The sequence below is a fragment of the Suncus etruscus genome, chromosome X, assembly GCF_024139225.1.
Source record: "Suncus etruscus isolate mSunEtr1 chromosome X, mSunEtr1.pri.cur, whole genome shotgun sequence".
Lineage (NCBI taxonomy): Eukaryota > Metazoa > Chordata > Mammalia > Eulipotyphla > Soricidae > Suncus > Suncus etruscus.
The window spans coordinates 66,145,346-66,166,665 of NC_064868.1; the positions used below are offsets into that span (position 1 = coordinate 66,145,346).

The following is a 21,320-nucleotide window of genomic DNA, read 5'->3' on the forward strand; positions in this document are numbered from 1 at the left end:
CAATTTGTTGCTATTCAGTCTCTAAGGGAAATGTACTATTCTAGCACTCTCACCTGACCTAACTAACAATTCTTTGGAGAGAAGTTCCCACAACCAGAGAAATAGTTCCAGTCTTTTCTTCTTTGTAAATGACTACTTTATACATTTATCATTATTTTATAAATTACTATATCTGTTCATCATCATTCTGCCAAAGGCAGTTTGAAGAGACTGGATTCTAGACTCAACCTTTTCACCAAAATACGCACCACATCCCACTCCCAAAGATTAATTGTGTGGATTTGGAAACACTGGAGAAAACAACTGCAGTGACTATTACGTGTCGATACTATAGGGAAGGAAAAAAAATAAAACAATCGAGACAATTCTAGCTTTCCCCACGGGTTTATGCTTGGACCCTTTGCCTCTCAATCACTTTCACGTCGCTAGCGGTCAGAGCAGGAGCTTGCAAGCTCTGCGGACAAAACTGTGCCACTCCCCTCTGTACCAATCAACTCTCCGTATTGGTCTGACAGTCTGTCACTCCAGTTTGGCTCTCGCTCTTGCTAACCACTCACGTCATTTGATTGCGTCTCGGTACGTTTAATGTTGCCATTAACGTAAGTACAGGTCAAGCTGCAATTAGTTCATTGAAAACTTACTTGCTCTAGGTGCAGGCGGGCAGCAACAGCTTTCAGTGTCTTACTGTTAATTGTTAAGCTCCCCTATAGAGCAGCAACAATGCCCAAAAGAAAGGTAAGTGAAAGGGAATATAAGGGGAATTAGAGATGGAAATACAGATTTCTTAATAGCAGCTTTTAAAAGAATGTTTCTTCTTCCCTTTCTTTTTCTCCCTCTCCCTCCCTCCCCGTACCCACTCTCTCTGGTTCCCTCGCCCTCGCTCGCCGTCTCCCTCCCTCTCTATTTAAATGAACGTTTTCGGCATCAAGTTAGATTTTGTGAAGTGAAGTGGAAGTGGAAGAAAGGACAAAGAACGTTGAGAGTAAGGTGTAGGGTGGTCTCCTACGCAACTAGTAGTTTGCTTTCAGCTTTTTTTTTTATTTAAGAGAAAAAAATTGCCGAGAGGTGTCTTCATGCTGAATTAAAAACAGCCATAGCTATGCTGTCGCTTCCCACACCACCCCCTTCCTCCGTTTACACTGTTGGAGAAAACCTCGACCCTTTACACTTCCAGACACCACTTTTCTCGGCGGCATCCAGCTTTTCTCCTGGAATCCTGCCGTTTGAGGGAACGAAAGCCGGCCTTTCTTCCATATTTGCCTTTGTTCTTACCGTTTTCTTTTTCCCTTTCCCCCCTCCCCCCTTCCCTCCTCGCTTCTGGTCTGGCCTGATGGCTCTGCAGTGGTATTCCCTTGCCGTTAGGCGGCGCAGACTTCAAATTGTCCGGGACGAGGGATATTCGCCACTGTAATTAGCAACTTTATGGCTGAGTGATCTGGGTTGTTCAAGCTCTTTATTTAAAGACCTAAGATAATTCTCTCAAAAACAAACCAACAAACCAACAAAAAACCCAACTATTACTGAAATTGGAGAGCGCTTCAGAAGTGCAGAATTAGTCCAAATTATTCTCGGTCCTCAGATCTGTATATACTCCCCCTTCAAAATCCAAGGCTCCTCTCCGGGAGACAAAATAGATTCACTCTCAGTTTTTGCAACGGAGACGATACAGTCCCGTATATGTGAAATAAGGCAATGTCTGTTGTTTAATAAAATTATAAAACTCTGTACTAATGTAAGACTTTATGGTTGCTTTGGTATAATTCTTTCCTTTGTTTTTAATGGGGGGTGGGGAGCCTTCAGTAGTCACACCCCAAGCAGTGCTCAGGGTTCATACTTCTGGCTCCCTGTCCGGGGCTCTGGGGTGCCTGGATTGAACTCTGGTCGGCCGCGTGCAAGACAAACATCCTGTTTGCTGTACTCTTTCCAGTTCTCCTTTAATATTGTTCTTGTCTATCTTCCCTAGTACTTAAAATACAGGAGCAAATAGAAATTTCTCTGTACTCTAAGGCCAAAAGAAACTTGCTGTAGCATAATTGTCAGGGTAGAGAGCTTCTCAACTAAGGAAATCAATGGTTTCTAATTACCATCCTCCTCCATGAGCTTCCACAACTACTTTTCTAAGCTTGTACAACGAGTCTTGCTATTTTACAGTACTGATAACAACGTTATAGCAGTTAGTGCAAGTAAGTTTTAAAATTCGCTGAAAACGTATTTACTTTTTAACAAAGACGTCCCTCCAAACCATTGCGGGGCTTGTAGTTTCTGCGTGTAGAACTAACTTTCCTGAAGTCCAGTCAACAAAGTTCGAATAAGTTCAATCAATGCATGTTAAACACAAACCCAAACAGGGAAATTTCATGAAACTTCTCTTTTCTTCTGCCTGCACCCTTTTTAATTTATTTTGATGCATAATTTTATTCTAAAATGATAAAGCTCCCTGGAGAGATAGTACAGGGGTTAAGGTTTACATTAATCCTGTACAGTCTCAGGTACCCTGAGCTTTAGAGTTAACCCTGAGTATACAACATGGAGTGAGTCCTGAGTACTGCCTGGTGTCGCCTCAAAACAACAAAAGTATTTAAAAAGGTTTCTCTTTAGGAAACATAATTTTCCCCAAAGATTGAAGTCAACTATGTAATTGTCTCAGTTAGCTTAAAATATATGATTTTCTTGTATCATGGCACACTGCACTTTTCTAGAGTACAATATGTAGCATATGTTCTATAAGAGACTAGTGTGTGATTGTGTGATTAGTAAAGTGAGAATGTAAGAAAATCTAAGAAAATATTATAAACAGTATTACCTTTGTAATCATAGGCAAATTTTTAAAAGGATGTTTATATCAATGACCTTGTTTTTTCTTCTTTTTAAAGACTGCAGATCAAGGTTATAAGAAACAGGAGGTAAGTGTACTTAATTTTAGAATCGTAAAATATGATTTATAAAAAGGTTAATTTTGTAAACTTGAGACACATAAGCAGATAAAAAGTTAGATTCTAGGGACCAGAGTGGTGGCGCAAGTGGTAAGGCCTTGCCCGCACTAGCCTAGGACGAACTGCGGTTCAATCCCCCTCAATCCCCCAGCATCCCATATAGTCCCCCAAGCCAGGAATGATTTCTGAGCCCATAGCCAGGAGTAACCCCTGAGTGTCATCGGTGTGGCCCAACCCCCCCCCAAGAAGTCAGATTCTATTTAGCACATTTATAATGTATGAATATTAATTTAGTATGTTAATGAACTTTTTAAGAAATATAATGGGTATTGAAAACTACAAACTTAAGACCTTATTATGCTTGTGAAGACTTGGAAAAAGCCTCTTTCTTAATTGTTATAAACATTGTGATTTACAAGGTTGTTCATAATAGTTTTTTTTAACAGTTACAAAGTTGTTTATGATTGAGTTTCAGTCATACAGTGTACAATATCTTTCACAAGTGCACATTTTCCACCCCCAGTGTTCCCAGTTTTTCTCCCACTGTCCCCATTGCCCTCCGAAGAGAGCTATATTCTTTCAGCAAAGGATCTGCCTTTTTGGAAAATAATATGGACATTTCTCAAAAAACTAGAAATTGAGCTTCCATATGATCTAGCAATACCACTCCTAGGGAACTACCCCAGGAACACAAAAAGAAAATACAAAAATGCTCTCTCTACTCCTATGTTCATTGCAGCACTATTTACAGTAGTCTGAATCTAAAAACATCCTAGATGCTTGACAATAGATGAGTGGCTAAAGAAACGAGTTTTTCTACACAATGGAATACTATGCAGTCATTATGAAAAATGAAGTCATGAAATTTTTTTATACATAGCTGGAGTGAAATGAGCAGAGAGAAAGGGATAGACATAGAATATTCTCATTTATTTGTGGGATATTAGGGAAACAAGAGGTAATATGATAATACCCATGACAATAGACAAAGGTCAGAAGGTCCGGTCTGGGGTAGAAACCTTACCACAAAAAGCAGTAAGCGTTGCTAGAGTAGAGAAATGTCTACTAGGATAATGATAGTTGGAACTGATCACTGGACAAGAATTCAAACTAACATTCAAGGCACCCCTCCAACAATAGTGCAAACCACAGTGTCATAAAAGAAAGAGAAAAACAGAAGCGAATTGCCTGCCCTAGAGCAAAAGGGGGTGGAGGTGTGGTGGTGAGAGGGAATTGGTGACAGTGTGTACTGGTGAAGGATGGTGGACATTGAATGACTGAAACACAACAATGAACGATTTTGTAACCAAGGTGCTTAAATATAGCAATTAAAAAATAAAATAAAATATTTAAAAAGTGACTTGCCTTTTTAGGTTTGTTTGAAGAGGCTATATTGTTTAAATATGCACAGTTACTATTCATAAATTCATTTAGTCTAGAATTTGAGTTTTATTTTTTAAATGAATATCTTTGTTTAAACACCATGATTACAAACATGTTTGTAGTTGGGTTTCAGTCATAAAACAGTACACCCTCTTCATCAATACAACCTTCCCACCAACAATCTTCTCATTCTCCCTCCTCTTCTACCCCCTGCCTGTCTTCAAGATAGGGATTCTTTTTCTCTCACTCACTACAATTGTCATGATAGTTGTTGGTGTAGTTATTTGTCCAAGTGCACTCACCAATCTTTGTGGCAAGCTTCATATCATGGGCAGGTCCTTTCAAACCTCATCTCTATTGTATCTGGGTATTATTACCATACCGTTTCTTTACTTTTCTTAAATCTACAGATGAGTGAGACTATCCTGTGTCTCTCTCTCTCTCTGACTCATTTCACTCAACATAATAGTTTCTATGTCCATAGGAAAATTTCATGACTTCATTTTTCCTGACAGCTATACAGTATTCCATTGTGTAGAAGTACCACGTTTTCTTTAGCCACTCATCTGTTTTTGAGCTTCCAGATTCTGGCTATTGTAAATAGCACTGCAATGAACATAGGCATACAGAGGGCATTTTTGTATTGCGTTTTTGTGTTCCTAGGGTCTATCCTTAGGAGTGGTATAGCTGGATTATATGGGAGCTCATTTTTCAGTTTTTTGAGGAATATAAATATTTTCCAGAAAGACTGGACTAGAGGCATTCCCACTATTAGTGAATAAGTGTTTTATTCTTCCCACATCCTAGCCAGCTCTCTGTGGCATGAGATGGTACTTCATTGTTCTTTTTATTTACATATCTCTGATGATTAGTGATGTGGAACATTTTTTCATGTGCCTTTTGGCCATCTGTATTTCTTCTTTAAGGAAATATACATTTCTTCTCCCATTTTGATAGGGTTAGATTTTTTTTAATGAAGTTCTGTCAGTACCTTGTATATCTTCTACATAACCCCTTATCTGATGGGTATTGGGTGAATAGTTTCTCCATTTCTGTGGGTGGTCTTTGTATCCTAGTCACCATTTCCTTTGAGGTACAGAAGCATCTTAGTTTAATAACGTCACATTTGTTTATCTCTGCTTCCACTTGTTTGGACAGTGCTGTTTCCTCCTTGAAGATGCCTTTAATCTCAATGTCATGGAGTGTTTTATCTCTATGTTCTTCTATAAAGCTTATGGTTTGGGGTCTGATATCAAGGTATTTAATCCATTTGGATTTGACCTTTGTGCATGGTGTTAAATGGAGGTCCAAGTTTGCTTTTATGCATGTGGTTGACCAGTTGTCCCAGCACTACTTGTTGAAGAGGCTTTCCTTGCTCCATTTTGCATTTCTTGCCTCTTTATCAAAAATTAATTGATTGTAAGTCAACGTAACATTCTCTAAATATTCCAGTATATTTCACTCACCTGAGGGTCTGTCTTTATTTCAATACCATGCTGTTTTAATGACTATTGATTTGTAATACAACCTAAAGTTGAGGAAAGTAATACCTCCCATCTTCTTTTTCCTAAGGGTTGCTCTAGCTATTCTGGGTGTTTATTGTTCCCAACGAATTTCTAGAGTGCTTGATCTATGTCTTTGAAGAATGTCATGGATATCTTTAGAGGAATTGCATTCAATCTGTACAATGGTTTGAAGAGTATTTCCATTTTAATGATGCTAATGCTCCCTATCCATGAATAGGGTATGTGTTGCCATTTCATTATGTCCACTTTTATTTTTTGAAGCAGGGTTTTATAGTTTTCTTTGTATAGGTTCACAGCAGTAGCAGAGGCAGTTCAAGCTAGCTTTAGAATTTTAATTTGGGATATTATTTTCTTATAGTATCCAGTGGAGTTAAATATTAAATATTATAATTCCATTATGTTTTTAATAATTTCACAATTATCATTGATGACTATATTAGTGAAAAATATTTTACCACATTATATGTCATTGTAGTTTTTATATATAATTCTCTTAACTGATAATATTTTTTAATTTATAGCCAAAAAGAAGATCTGCAAGACTATCTGCCGTAAGTATTCTTAAAAAATTCTGTTCAGGGACTGGAGTAGTGGTGCAAGCAATAGGGCATCTGCTTTGCATGGGGTAACTTAGGACAGACCGCGGTTTGATCCCCTGTTGTCCCATATGGTCCCCCAAGCCAGGAGTGATTTCTGAGTGCATAGCTAGGAGTAAACCCTGAGGGTCACCAGGGTGGCCCCTCCCCAAAATTTGTTCATTGGGGCCAGAGAAGTAGCACAGTGGGTATAGAACTTGCCTTGCATGTGGCCGATCCTGGTTCAATCCCGGGTATCCGATATTGTTCCCAAGCCTGCCAGGAAGTATGATTTCTGAGTGCAGAACCCTGAGCACTGTTAGGTGTGGCCCAAAAACAAACAAAAAAAAAACTTTTCATGTATTATAAAATGTTATTTTTAATCCACAGAATGCCGAATAAAACAATATTTTACACAAGAGCAAGTTTTATATTTTGAGAAAAATGTTCACACTGGTGAAATGTTCTTATATTGATCATTTGAATTAAACCCATTAATTTCAATTAAGAGGTTAAACACCATTGTTAGTGGTGTTTCTTCAAATATATGTATTTTTCTCACATTCTCTTTCATGCAGGTGCCTGTGCCTGTGCCTGTGCCTGTGATACCTGAATTGAAGTCCAAAAGATCCTCATCTCCAAGGGTAAGTATTCCATAATGCTATTCTTTAGAAGTAATCATTTAGAAAGGCATAAATACAGCTGGCAATTTTGCTTTCAGTTAGTAATATATAAAATGATGCCAAATAGAACATTTTATAATATCTTTATTTAAACATCTTTATTACAAATATGATTGTGATTAGGTTTCAGTCATGTAAAGAACACCCCCCTCACCAGTGCAACATTCCCACCACCAATGTCCCACAGTTCCTGCATTATATTCATCCTCTGTTTCATGACATTTTCATATATAGGGACAAAACAAAAGTCTGTTTGGATAGTCCCATAAAATATGCATACCCTGTACAAGATGTAGTATAGCAGATCAATCTCATGTCTTATACATAGCCAACACAGGTTTATTCTCTGGAACCCAATGTCGACTCTTTAATCTGCTGATCCCTAAGCTCCAAGGCAGGGGCTCAGCTCGGTGTATCACAAGAAAAATAATTAATATGCATGCTGTTAATATCATCACGAGGTCACAATTCCAATAAAAGGAAACAATTGTCAATGTGATTTAAATTTTTTTCTCTTCTAAATTATTTGAATATAGAAGAGAAGAACAGTGTTTCTGATTTTATATCCCACAGTTTTGCTGTATTCGGGTTTGAGTATTAGGTAATTTTTTGTTAGTCTTTAGGGTTTTTTGTTCATATTATTATGTTATATTTATATAGTTATATATTAATTCTTTTTCATTTTGAAACTCCATAGAATCTTTTTGTTGCCTAACAACTGTGACTAGAACTTCCAATGCTATGTTGGATAATAGCAAAAATAGACATCATGACCTGAAATAGATGCAATTAATTTTATATAGGTTACACTTCAATGCTATAAAATTATAGTTAAATGCATTAGAAATATAATCTAGTATTTTACTTTATCCCTATATTGACATTTGCAAAAATGTGTGAATATATTTAGACATTTTAACTACTTTGATATGTGATTGATATTCTAAAGATTGTCTGAAAAATTGAATTAACATTGCATTAAAAAATTAACCTGTGTATACATACTACAGTAAGTATACCACTGAAAGAAAGTCTAATTCTGTCTTTCACCATGTATTTGATACTTTGTCCCAATAAATTCATTCCTTTTTCCACATCCCTCTGGTAACTACTAATTGGTTTAATGTGTACAAAATTTACTTTTGTTTTGGGGCCGGAGCGGTGGCACAAGTGGTAAGGCATCTGCCTTGCATGCACTAGCCTAGGATGGACTGTAGTTTGATCCCCCAGCATCCCATATAGTCCCCTAAACTAGGAGCGATTTTTGAACACATAGCCAGGAGTAACCCATGAGCATCACTGGGTGTGGCCCAAAAAACAAACAAAAATTTACTTTTGTTTTATTTTGTTCATCTATTGTTGATTTTATTTATAAATGACATGAATAAAATCATACAGAATTTTTCTAACTCGTTTATTTTATTGAGCATAATAATTTTGTGTTATAATATAAAGAAATTAATTTTATAATTATAGTATTTTATTGTGTGTATTTGCACACAGAATATCTTCTTTAACTATACTTAGTAGGTATTTGGGTTGTTTCTAACTCTTAGCTGTTTTAAATAATATTGCAATAAACATGGTTGTGCATGTACATCTCAAAATTACATTTTTCAGATGAATACCCACATGTGGGATAGCTAGGTCATATGGAATTTTCTTTTTATTTCTTGAGAAATCTCCACATTACTCTTTATAATGACTAAGCTAATTATCCATTCTACCAATAGTGGACAAGAATTCTCTTCTCTTGATATTCTAACTAGTACTTGTTTTAGACAACTAGGTTTTGACTCACCCATTCTCAGACTATACCCATTCTCATAGGTAGTATGTGATAATTTCATTTTGACTTATATTTTCCCATAAATAATTTGGTTTAACTATTAGCCATCATTTTTTTTGTTTTGTTTTTGGGGGGGCACACCCGATGACGCTCAGTGATTACTCCTGGCTATACGCTCAGAAGTTGCTTCTGGCTTGGGGGACCATATGGGATGCCGGGGGATTGAACCACGGTCTGTCCTAGGCTAGCGCTGGCAAGGCAGACACCTTATCTCGAGTGCCACCGCGCCATCCCCACTATTAGCCATCTTATGTCATCTTTGTAGAGATATCTCCTCAGAACTGTTGTATTTAATGAGATATTAGAAATGAGTTTATATTTGGATATTAACCTTTTGTTAAACATTTGATGTGCAAATATCATTCTCCTACTCTAGCGTTTCACTTTTGTTTGAATACAAGTTTATTTTGCTGTAAAGAAGCTCGTTACTTTGTGTATTTTAGCTTTTGTTCCATTACTGTTCTAGTCAGTTATATAAAACTTATCTGTGAAGCTGAAGACAAGGAATGTATTCCTTATAATGTCTTCTAACAGATTCATTACTCAAATGCATATATTTTATATATTTATGTAGTAATTTTTTATTGTTGTTGTTGCTTTTTTGGCCACACCCTTTGATGCTCAGGGGTTACTCCTGGCTATGCGATCAGAAATCGCTCCTGGCTTGGGGGACCATATGGGATGCCGGGGATCAAATCACGGTCTGTCCTAGGCTAGTGCTTGCAAGGCAGACGACTTACCTCTAGTGCTCCGGCTCCTTATAAAATAGTTTTATGGTAGTTTAGTTTTTATATTTTTACAAATGGCAACCCTGTTTTCCAACAATGTTCATTGAAGAGACATTTCTCCATTGTAAAATATTAAGTCCTTTATCATGAATTTTCTATATAGATGTAGTTTTACTTCTTTTTTAAAAATAATATATTTATTTAAGCACCATGGTTACAACCATGTTTTTAGTTGGATTTCAGTTATAAAAACACCCCCTTCACCAGTGCAAGCTTCCCACCACAAATGCCCTGCAATCCTCTCCTCCCCCACTCCATGCCTGTATTCAAGACAGGCATTCTATTTCTTTTTTTTTTTTTTGGCATTCTATTTCTTTCACTCAGTACCATTGTCATGATAGTTGTCAGTGTAATTATCTTTCTAACTGAACTCATCACTCTTTATGGCAAGCTTCATATTGTGGGCTGGTCCTTCCAGCCCTCATCTCTATTATCTCTGTGTATGATTACAATAATATCTTTTATTTTTCTTAAAACCCATAGATGAGAGATTATTCTATCTATCTCTTTCTTACAGACTTATTTCACTCAGCATAATACTTTCCATGTGCATCCATGTGTAGGAAAATTTCATGACTTCATCTCTCCTGACAGCTGCAGAGTATTCCATTGTGTTTTCAGATTCTGGCTATTGTAAATAGCACTGCAATGAATTTAGGTGTGCAGACGGCCTTTTTGTGTTGTGTTTTTATGTTCCTAGAGTATATCCTTAGGAGTGGTAGAGCTGCATCATATGGTACCTCAATGTCCAGTTTTTGAGGAATCTCATAATGTTTTCCATAAAGGCTGGACTCGAGGCATTCCCACCAGGAGTGAATGAGACTTACTTTGTCTCCACCTGCCCACCAGCACTGATGTTATTTTTCTTTGTGGTGTGTGCCAATCTCTGTGGCGTGAGATGATACCTCATAGCTGTTTTGACTTGCATCTCCCTGATGATTAGAGATGTGGAGCATTTTTTCATGTGCCTTTTGGCCATTTGTATTACTTCTTTGAGGAAGTGTCTGTTAATTTCTTCTCCCCATTTTTTTGGATAGGGTCAGATTTTTTCTTGTTAAGTTCTGGCAGTACCTTATATATCTTCACTATAACCCCTTATCTGATGGGTACTGGGTGAATAGTTTCTCCCATTCTGTGAGTGGCTTTTGTATTCTAGGCACTATTTCCTTTGAGGTGCAGAAGCTTCTCAGCTTAATATAGTCCCACCTGTTTATCTCTGATTTCACTTGTTTGGGGAGTGCTTTTTCCTCCTTGAAGATGCCTTTAGTCTCAATGTTATGGAGTGTTTTACCTACATGTTGTTCTGTATATCTTATGGTTTCAGGCCTGACATCAAGGTCTTTAATTTATTTTGATTTGACTTTTGTGCATGGTGTTAGATGGAGGTTTGAGTTTCCTTTTTTGCAAGTGGCTGACCACTTGTTGTCCCAATATCACTTGTTGAAGAGGCTTTCCTTGTTCCATTTTGCAATTCTTGTCCCTTTATCAAAGATCAATTAATTGTAAGTCAGGAAAACATTCTCTGAATATGCAAGTCTATTCCACTTATCTAAGGGTCTGTCTTTATTCCAATACTATGCTGTTTTAATGACTATAGCTTTGTAATACAATTTAAAGTTGGGGAAAGTGATGATGCCTCCCATCTTTTTCCTAAAGGTTGCTCTAGCTATCTGTGAGTGTTTATTATTACAGATAAATTTTTGGAATATTTGATCCACTTCTTTGAAGAATGTCATGGGTATTCTTAGAGGAATTGAATTAAATCTGTACAATGCTTTGAGGAGTATTACCATTTTAATGATGTTAATGTTCTCAATCCATGAACAGGGTACGTGTCTTCATTTACTTGTTTTCTCTTTTATTTCTTGAAGCAGATTTTCTTTGTATAGTTCCTTCACCTCCTTCGTTAAGTTGACTCCAAGGTAGTTGAGCTTGTGTGGCACTAATGTGCATGGGATTGTCTTTATAATGTTCATTTCTTTTTTTTTTTGGTTTTTCGGGCCACACCTGTTTGATGCTCAGGGGTTACTCCTGGCTAAGCACTCAGAAATTGCCCCTGGCTTGGGGGGACCATATGGGACTCCAGGGGATTGAACCGCAGTCGCGATCTTTCCTTGGCTAGTGCTTGCAAGGCAGACACCTTACCTCTAGCGCCACCTCACCGGCCCCATAATGACCATTTCTTCTCTATCATTATTTGTGTAGAAGAAGGCCATTGCTTTTTGTGTGTTAATTTTGTAGTCTGCCACTTTGCTATAAAATCTATTGTTTCTACAAACTTTTTAGTGGAGTTTTTAGGGTTTTCTAAATATAGTATCATGTCATCTGCAAGCAGTGAGAGCTTGACTTCTTCCTTTCCTATCAGAATGCCCTTGATATATTTTTCTTGCCTAATTGCTATGGCAAAAACGTCCAGAACTATGTTGAGGTAAGCCATCCTGGACAACAGAGCAGCCATAGACTATTTGCTGCTGTTTCATCATCAAGGCTGTGAGAAGGTACAAGGCATGTGTTGCTTTAATATTTCTGATAATAGCCAGGACATTTAGGACAAGATTGATCAGTTACATCACCTGGTCATGAATATTAAACAAGATGGAGGAGAATGGAACCTGTTTGGTTGGTTAACTACCCTTTTGCTCTCCTTCCTTGGCCCCCTCATTGGCTTCCTATTGTTAATCTTCTTTGGTCCATGGGCTTTTTAAAAAACTAACTAAATTTATTAAGCATCAAGTTGACGAATCACTCTCAAAACTCATTCAGGTACATTATCATCATTTAGACTTATAGGACAGAGGCTTCCCGATGGATCCTTTTGAGACTGTGAATACCACTGTGTAATCCACGATAAGTCCATCCAAGGAACAACTGTGGAGACATTCTGTCATAGTATGCTACCCCAACTTTGGCCCTTAAAATGGCATGCCAAGGAATACTGCATGACCTGTGGGCCAAAATTAGCAAGGTAAAGTCAGTGGAAAAGGCAATATGGAAAAATCCAAAAAACAAGATTTCTCTTTTACATTTTGCTTAATAGAGTTTCCCTTCTCCATCCCAAGATCTTCTGGTGGAGCCATGCACTGGTTCCGCTGGAATCTCAGGACTACAAGGCCTGACTAACTATGGAAAGGCACAATCAGACCCAGAGAATTTGGGATTAGAGCACTAAACATCATTCATGCAGGCTGAACCTACACATTGGCATAAAGCACAGTGACCTATAAGGAGACCCTGGAATACGACCCCTATGGGCCCCTGAACTGGGTATCGTCAATTGCCAGTGGGATTCCATAGGCAATAAACCTTGGTGAAACTCCTTATAAACAGCACACATAGCCTGCACACTGCCAGACCTTCACATGACAAAAGTGCTAAAGCTAATCCAAACAGGTTAAATGGGATGATCCAGTGCTTGCCATACAAAGTGGGCTGACCTTAAAAGGATACCTGGACCTCTCTGTTAAGCAAAAATTTATTGGCTACATTCCTATGTTTGGAAAACTTTTCCTAGTATTGCCATGGGAACAATGACTTCCTTCTGCTTTTGTTATATACAGACAACACCTGATGTGGGAAGCTGAAGCCTGATAGTCTTTCAGAATACCTGAACAGGATGCAGCCTGTCAAAGGAAAACATTGAACCCTGAGAACATTATAAAATGCTCGGGATCAGGATGATTGACCAACTAAATAGAAATATGTAGAATTATTTAGAATATAGGATAGCTACTAAACAATATATCCTCACAATTGTAGTTAGGAAATTTAATTTTTTTATCTTGCTTTATATTAGAAGAAGGTGGGTAGGATGTGGGGGGGGGAGCTGGTAACAAGCAGAGAACTTTGCTAAAAGCAGGGAGCCCTGAGAAGTAAGTGTAAACATTTAAGGTTTGTAACAAGCCTAGAACTTTGATAAAAGCAGAGAGCTCTGAGAAGTAAGTGTAACCATTTAAGGTTTAAATAACGACAATAAGAGCATTTTATTTTAACCCTGGGAAATAGAGTCTAACTTATCTGAAGTTCCCTTATCTGTACATTCTGACCCACTCGCAATGGGCCCTGTTATCTAGGTGTTCTTGTTTGTTCAATGCATCTATGCCATATCTATATGCATACGTGCAGAATTCTGCCCACAAAAGATAATTAAGCTAAGCCTCGTGCTTCAATAAATGGAATCCTCCATTCTTGTCTGTTTTTGTGCCTGTTATTTGTTCTGTGTTTGTGTGTCTGCCTTTATGCACGCGCTCCCTCCAAGAAAGTGACCCACATATTGACGAGTGTCCCCCACTGGTCAGGGCTGCTACACTATGTTGAATAAGAGTGATATGGGATAGCCATGTCTTGTTTCAGATTTTAGAGGAAAGGCTTTTACTTTATCCCCATTGAGAATAGTATTTACCATTGACTTGTGGTAGATGGCCTTGACTATATTTAGAAAAGTTCCTTCCATTTCCATCTTGAGTGTTTTAATCATGAATGGGTGTTGAAACTTACTGAATGCTTTTTACACATCTATTGATATGATCATATTGTTTTTATTTTTCCTTTTGTTGATATGGTTGATTAATTTACATATGTTAAACCATCCTTGCATTCCTGGAATGAAACCTACTTGGCTATGTTGTATGACCTTCTTCTTCGTCGTTTTTTTTTTATTATAAGTTTTTCACAGATATATTTAAGGTACATAGTGACAGTGAATTAGGACAATTCCCACCACCAGTGTTGACCTCCCTTCATCCCTGTTACCAGCATACTTCCCCTGTCTCTACTCTTAGCCCCATGAACTGATAGTGTAACATGTTCCTTTTCTGGATAGCTTGTTGTATTTTGGGTCTCTTGATTCATTGACTTTGGGTTGGGTATTTAGGGCTGATCTTTTTTACTTACACTCAGTGTTCATGAGACTACTTGCCCCTGTTACTATCCCCTTTTATTTCTCTCAAATTATGTGGCAGAACAAGCTGATTTATGTTCTATGGTTCTGTGGAAAAGAAAAAAAGCGGGATGAGTCCTATGTAGAAGCTTGAATTTAAATTTAAAAGAATAAATAAAGAAAAGAAAAAAAACAATTAAAAAAAAGAAAAATTAGGAGGGGGTGCTGGTGTGGAAATTTTTGCATAGACACAGTAACTGGGAAAATTAGAAAGGAAATTTCCTTGGCCTAAGATATACAGGGTTTCTCCATCCTTGAAGCACACTGTATTGGGATCAACTATAGGCTTAGCAGGGGTCTCAAACTCAATTTACCTGGGGGCCGCAGGAGGCAAAGTCGGGGTGATCCTTGAGTGCAAAGTCAATAGTAAGCTTTGAACATTGGGGGTGTGTGACCTAAACAACTAAAACAAAACAAAAAATAAAGATTACTCTAGGGCAGGGCCACAAAATGTTGAACAGAGGGCCGCAAACAGCCTGCAGGCCGCGAGTTTGAGACCGCTGAGCTATGGCCATGCTCAATCATCAAAACCCGAGGTTATTTTCTTTTCTTTTCTTTTCTTTTTTTTCTTTTTTTTGGTTTTTGGGCCACACCCGGTAACGCTCAGGGGTTACTCCTGGCTATGTGCTCAGAAGTTGCTCCTGGCTTGGGGGACCATATGGGACACCGGGGGATCGAACCGCGGTCCGTACAAGGCTAGCGCAGGCAAGGCAGGCACCTTACCTTTAGCGCCACCGCCCGGCCCCTTTATTTTATTTTCTTGGTGTCAGGAAAAGTTTTGCTCGGATTTGGTTGTCAAGGTCAGTCTTCTGTAACTAGAGATCTTAGTTTTTTTCACAGGTCCTAAGATAAAATCTAGGATAGAGTCATTATTTATGGTTTCATAAGTTCTGCTTATTCATGGTTGTTGCAGTCAGTATTCTGTAATTAGCAATCATGGTTTTTGCATGGGTCAAAAGGTGAGTGTTTTCTGATTTCATTTCACCGTTAGATGATGAAGTTGGGGAACCTGCCTTTACATCAAGTTGTTGCTGTTTCCTTGTTGTCAGGATGTCATATATACCTAGCCTGGTGCAAGTTGGTGCCAGAGTGGTATTAGGACTCCCCCAGGGGAGTTTAGTTCCTGGTGATGGTATAAGGAACTGTGTCAATTCTAAGGTTGGGATAATGGGGCTTGAGGTTGGACAGTCAGTGCCTAGTGTCATGTGGTGTAAGTCAAGTTCCCACGACAAGTGTTCAGGGTGTGAGGTGCCCCTGTATTATAAAATTTGTGAGTTCTTATCCCTAGTCGATAAGAGCTTGTTTTTATACAAATATTTTCCCCAATTTAGTGTGTAAAAAGGAACGATGCCAAATTATATTGTTGGTGCATTAAGGGGCATAAATGGCAGGCCATATAGTCTTTGTGTCCTGATTTTGGCCTGAGGTATTCTGTTCCAGGCTAGATTTTTCTTCTAGAATTTCATGTTAAGCAGAACCGAACAAAGAAAAATAAAATAATTAAATAAGAATTAAAAGGAAGAAAGGGGATGAGGAGGCTACCTTTGCATTTGGGAATAGAAACACTAAGAGGTATAGCTGTTTAGGAATTAAATATACATAGACAATATAGATATCTCATTAAGTATTTTGAGAGTCTTTAGGGAGGTGAGATCCAGGGCATATTTTCGTCCTACACCATGGTCTACTTGAGATTGAGATGATTTGCAGGAGTACAGGTTAGGGTAGTATCCTTTAGTTGGAAGACCTTCTGGAGCTGATTCTGGTAGCATGTCCAATCCATGTTGGGTGTGTGTTTGAGAAAAAATAGAATAGAGTCAGAGAATTAGTCAGAATAGAATGAGTCAGCAGGAGTGGTGGTTGTAGCTTCTTGCTGGGGCAAGAGGATGACAGCTTGTTGGGGCAGTGGGTTGGTCTCAGTTCCTAATGAGTTAAGAACTGACGATGCAGAGGATTAAATAGAGAGTATAGATGAAGTCCTATATGGGTGGAGGAGGGATAATATATAAGAGGGGCTATGTACAATATAGGCATTACTTGTTTACAGTATGGATTAGGCAAACAGTGGAGTTCACTGCAAACAAACTCATGCCCACTTATAGATAATGTTTAGAAATCTATTCATAGATTGTAGTTGGAGGACTGAACCTTATGGAATGGGTCAGAACACTTAAGAAATAATTGAATTAAGAAAAAATAAATAAATTTGAAAAATGTCTTAAAAGAGAATGCATAGAAAAAAGAAAGAATTGTAAGACAAGAAAAAATAAAGATAGAAAAAATAAATAAGTTGGCTCAGTATTTTGAAGGGGAAAGGTTTTCCTATTTCTTGGTGCTTCTTGAATGGCAGGGGTGAACTTTGTTAAATAAAGCTATCAGTGTTAGGTTGTGCATGGAACATTTTAGGATATACATAGTTTTCATGAATAGAGTACTAAGAAATTTGGTAGTGGGAACTATAAGTGGAGTCCACCTTATGTAGTGTCATTTACTGTGTCTTGTGCATTGAGGTTCCTTTTCTGGAAAAAATCTGACAGCATAGGCATTATGATATAATAGTACCATAGCTTAGGTTAAAAAAGAAGAAAGGAGAGAAGGAAAAGAGAAAAAGAAAGAAACTAAAGGGATAATAGTAATTTGCAAAAGCATATTCAATAAGTGGGTCCTATAACATATGTCTGTGGTATGTAGTTGTCCATTTCAGTGGTCTCAACATTCATAAGCCTTAGGTCATAGCAGAAGATGTAATCACATGGAAATGAGTAAATTGAAGTATTTATCAAGACACTGTCATAATGAGCACTGTGTATGGAGCCTAATATGATAGAGGACCGAATTGCAAAATTAGGTTTTATCCACCATATATCTCCAAGAACCTCTGTAAACAAAAAAGTTGAAGAGTTATTACATACATAGTAAAATTAAGGCTTTAAAACGTACTGATAGTAGGGGCCAGAGAGATTGCATGATGGTAGGGCATTTGCCTTACATGTGGCTTCTCAGGACTCATCTGGGTTTGATCCCCAGCGTTCCATATGGTAGGTTTGATCCCCAGCGTCGCATTTGGTCCCCCAGCCTGGAGCAATTTCTGAGTGCATAGCCAGGAGTGTCACCGGGTGTGGCCCCAAAGCCAAAACAAACAAACAAAAATCATACTGATAGTTAACACTGCAGTGGGAGTCATTGGCTTCCAAAGATGTTCTGTTCATTATTCTGTGGATAAAGATATTAGAACATTATTGTAGGCCTTTGTAGTGTGGGATTGACTAGACAACCTGTTCAATCTAAACTGATATTTCCATTGTTGTAGGTTTCTTTGTGATATAATAAAGAGTAAAGGTTTCATGTTTCTCCTTTTTTTATTTATTTGATCACTTCTTGTTATACCCTGGCATCTACAGTGTTTGGAGTACCTACCATTTAGACAATTGTATTTCTTCATGGGGTTATTCTAGATGCCACATACTAGTGATATCATTCTGTATTTATCCTTCTTCTTCTGGCTTACTTTACTTAACATAATATTTTATAGGTTCATCCAGTGTATGACCTTCTTGCTGAGGCACTGGATCTTTTTTGCCAGGATTTTGTTGAGAATCTTTACATCTGTGCTCATCAGGGATATTGGTCTGTAGTTTTCTTGTTTTGAAGTATCTCTCTCTGGTTTTGGTATCAGGATGATGTTATCTACATAAAAACAATTTAGGAGTGTTTCTGATTCTTCAATTTCCCAAAGGACCCTGAAAAATATGGATAATTCCTCTTGAAAGGTTTGAAAGAATTCAATAGTGAATCCATCTGGGCCTGGGATTTTATTTTTGGGAAGACTTTGAATGTGAAAGTGCATCTAGCTGGGTGCAGTATTCTAGGAGAAGCATTAAATAAATTCATTGAGTTTTGTCACTATATCGCACCACTGCTTTCTGACCTTCAGGTTTCTTATGACAGGTCTGGTGTAAATCTTAAGGCTGCTCCTTTGTATGTAATTTTCTTTTTTGATCTCGCTGCTTTTAGTATTCTATCCCTATCTGTGGAATTTGTCGTTGTGGATAGGATGTGTCTTGGGGTGCTTTTCTTCAGGTATCTTTTAGCCGGTACTCTTTGGGCATGCAGGATTTGATTGCATGTAGCCTTTAGCTATGGGAGTTTCTCTAAAATGATGTCCTTGACTGTTGATTCTTGGGATTTTTCCTGGGTTTCTGGTACTCCAAAGATTCTTATGTTGTTTCTGTTCAGATTATCAAAGACTTATATTTCTATCTGTTCACATTCTTTGAAGATTTTTTCCATTTTCTGATAATTTTCTTTAAGGCTCTTTTCTAATCTTTTTTGTTGTATGGAGTTGTCATGTGTCTCATCCTCCAGCTTACTGATTCTGCCTTCAGCTTCTATTACTCTTTTGGAGAAGCTTTCCAGTGAGGTTTTCATTTCATCAATCGAGTTTTTCAGTACTGTTATTTCAGTATGGAGATTTATTGTTTTTATCTTCATATCCACTTGATTCTTATTTGTGGTTTGTTCAGCTCAATTCATGCTTTCTTTGATTTCTATAAGGATCCTCCATATTGCTTTTCTAACTTCCTTACCTTGAGGCTAATTAGGTGGTTGGCACTTTTTGGATCATCAGAGCTAATGATGTCAAGCCTTCCAATTCAAGAACAGGGTACATGTCTCCATTTCTTTCTGTCTGATTTTATTACTTGAGGCAATGTTTTGTATTTTTATTTGTGTAGTTCCTTCACCTCATTAGTTAAGTTGAATCCAAGGCAGTTGAATTTTGTGGCACTGTGAAAAGGATTGCTGAGTCATATGGAATCTTACTTTTCTGAGACATTGTCATATTATTCTTCCTAGGGGTTGAACCAGACTACATTACCACCTGGAGTGTATAAGTATCTATTGTTCACCACATCCCACTAACACAAATTGTTTCTAGATTTTTTATTCTTATTTTGGTATCTCCTTTTCATCTGGATTTGAATTACCCTGATAACAAGTGATAATGAGAAGATTTGTGTGTGTTGGCTAATTTCTGTCTTCTTTAGAGAAGTGTCTGTTCATAGTCACTTCCAATTTTTGATAGTTTTAAAAATAGGAAAACAAATAATAGAATAGAAACAAATACTATAGACTTTAAAATACTTAACCTGGGAATGAAGAGATAGCACAGTGTAGGGCATTTGTCTTGCATGCAGCATACCCAGGATAGACCTGGGTTTGATTCTTGGCACTCCATATGGTACCCCAAACCTGCCAGGAGCAACTTCTGAGCTCAGAGCCAGGAGTAAGCTCTGAGTGCCACTGGGTGTGGCTCAAAACAAAGAAAATACTTAACCTCTTTAAATTTTTTCATATATTTATTTAAGAACCTTGATTACAAACATGTTTGTAGTTGAGTTTCAGTTATATAAATAAAAAGAACACCCCCTTCACCAGTGCAACATTTCCACCACCAATGCCCTCCATCTTCCTCCTTCCATACCCCTTGCCAACCTTCAAGACAGGCATTCTAGTTCTCTCACTCACTACCTTTGTCATGATAGTTGTCAATGTAGTCATTTATCCAACTGAACTCACTACTTTTTGTGGCAAGTTTTATATTGTGGGCCAGACCTTCCAACACTCATCTTTATTATTTCTGTGTATTATTACAATAATGTTTTTTTCTTTTCTTTTCTTTTTTTTTTTGGTTTTGGGCCACACCCATTTGACGCTCAGGGGTTACTGCTGGCTATGTGCTCAGAAATCGCCCCTGGCTTGGGGGGACCATATGGGACGCCGGTGGATCAAACTGCAGTCTGGTCGGTCCTATGCTAGCACTTGCAAGGCAGACACCTTCCCTCTAGCGCCACCTTCCCAGCCCCATTTTTTGCTTTTCTTAAAACCCATAGATAAGACTATTCTGTGTCTATCTTTCTCCTTCTGACTTATTTCACTCAGCACAAAAGATTCTATTTCCACCATGTATAGGAAAATTTTATGACCTCATCTCTTCTGATGACTGCATAGTATTCCACTGTGTATATGTACCACAGTTTCTTTAGCCATTCATATATTGTCAGGCATCTAGGTTGTTTCCAGATTCTGGCTATTTTAAATAGTGCTGCAATAAATATAGGTGTACAGAAGGCCTTTTGTGCTCTGTTTTTGTGTTCCTATAGTATATCAGTAAGAGTGGTATTGCTGGATCATATGGGAGTTCTATTTGCAGTTTTCTGAGGAATCTCCATATTGTTTTCCAGAAAGGCTGAACAAGAGAGCAGTGAATGAGAGTTCCTTTCTCCCTACATCCCAGCCAGCACGGATTGTTCTTGTTCTTTATGGTGTGTGCCAGTTTCTGTGGCATGAGATGATACCTTGTTGTTGTTTTGATTTGCATTGCCGTGATGATTAGTAATGTGAATCATTTTTTCATGTGCCTTTTGGCCATTCGTATTTCTTCTTTTAGGAATTGCCTGTTCACTTCTTCCCCCATTTTTGATGGAGTTAGATTTTTTTCCTTGTTAAGTTCTGCTAGTAGCTTTTATATTTTCTATATTAGTTTCCTATCTGGTGGGTATTGGGTAAATAGTTTCTCCAATTCTGTGGGTGAATTTTGTATCCTCTTCACTATTTCCTTTGTGGTGAAGAAGCTTCTCAGCTTAATA

The 21,320-nt window shown here is 37.8% G+C and overlaps 1 protein-coding gene across 1 annotated transcript in view; it reads left to right on the forward strand.

Moving 5' to 3' along the window:
* The first annotated feature begins 586 nt into the window (after positions 1-586).
* HMGN5 (high mobility group nucleosome binding domain 5) overlaps positions 587-21,320 on the forward strand; it is a 35,333-nt gene continuing 14,599 nt past the window's right edge. The window contains exons 1-4 of the mRNA XM_049766917.1: positions 587-735; positions 2,874-2,903; positions 6,364-6,393; positions 6,996-7,061. Coding sequence (XP_049622874.1) covers positions 721-735; positions 2,874-2,903; positions 6,364-6,393; positions 6,996-7,061 — 141 coding nt within the window. The 5' untranslated portion in view covers positions 587-720. The remainder of the gene's footprint in view (positions 736-2,873; positions 2,904-6,363; positions 6,394-6,995; positions 7,062-21,320) is intronic.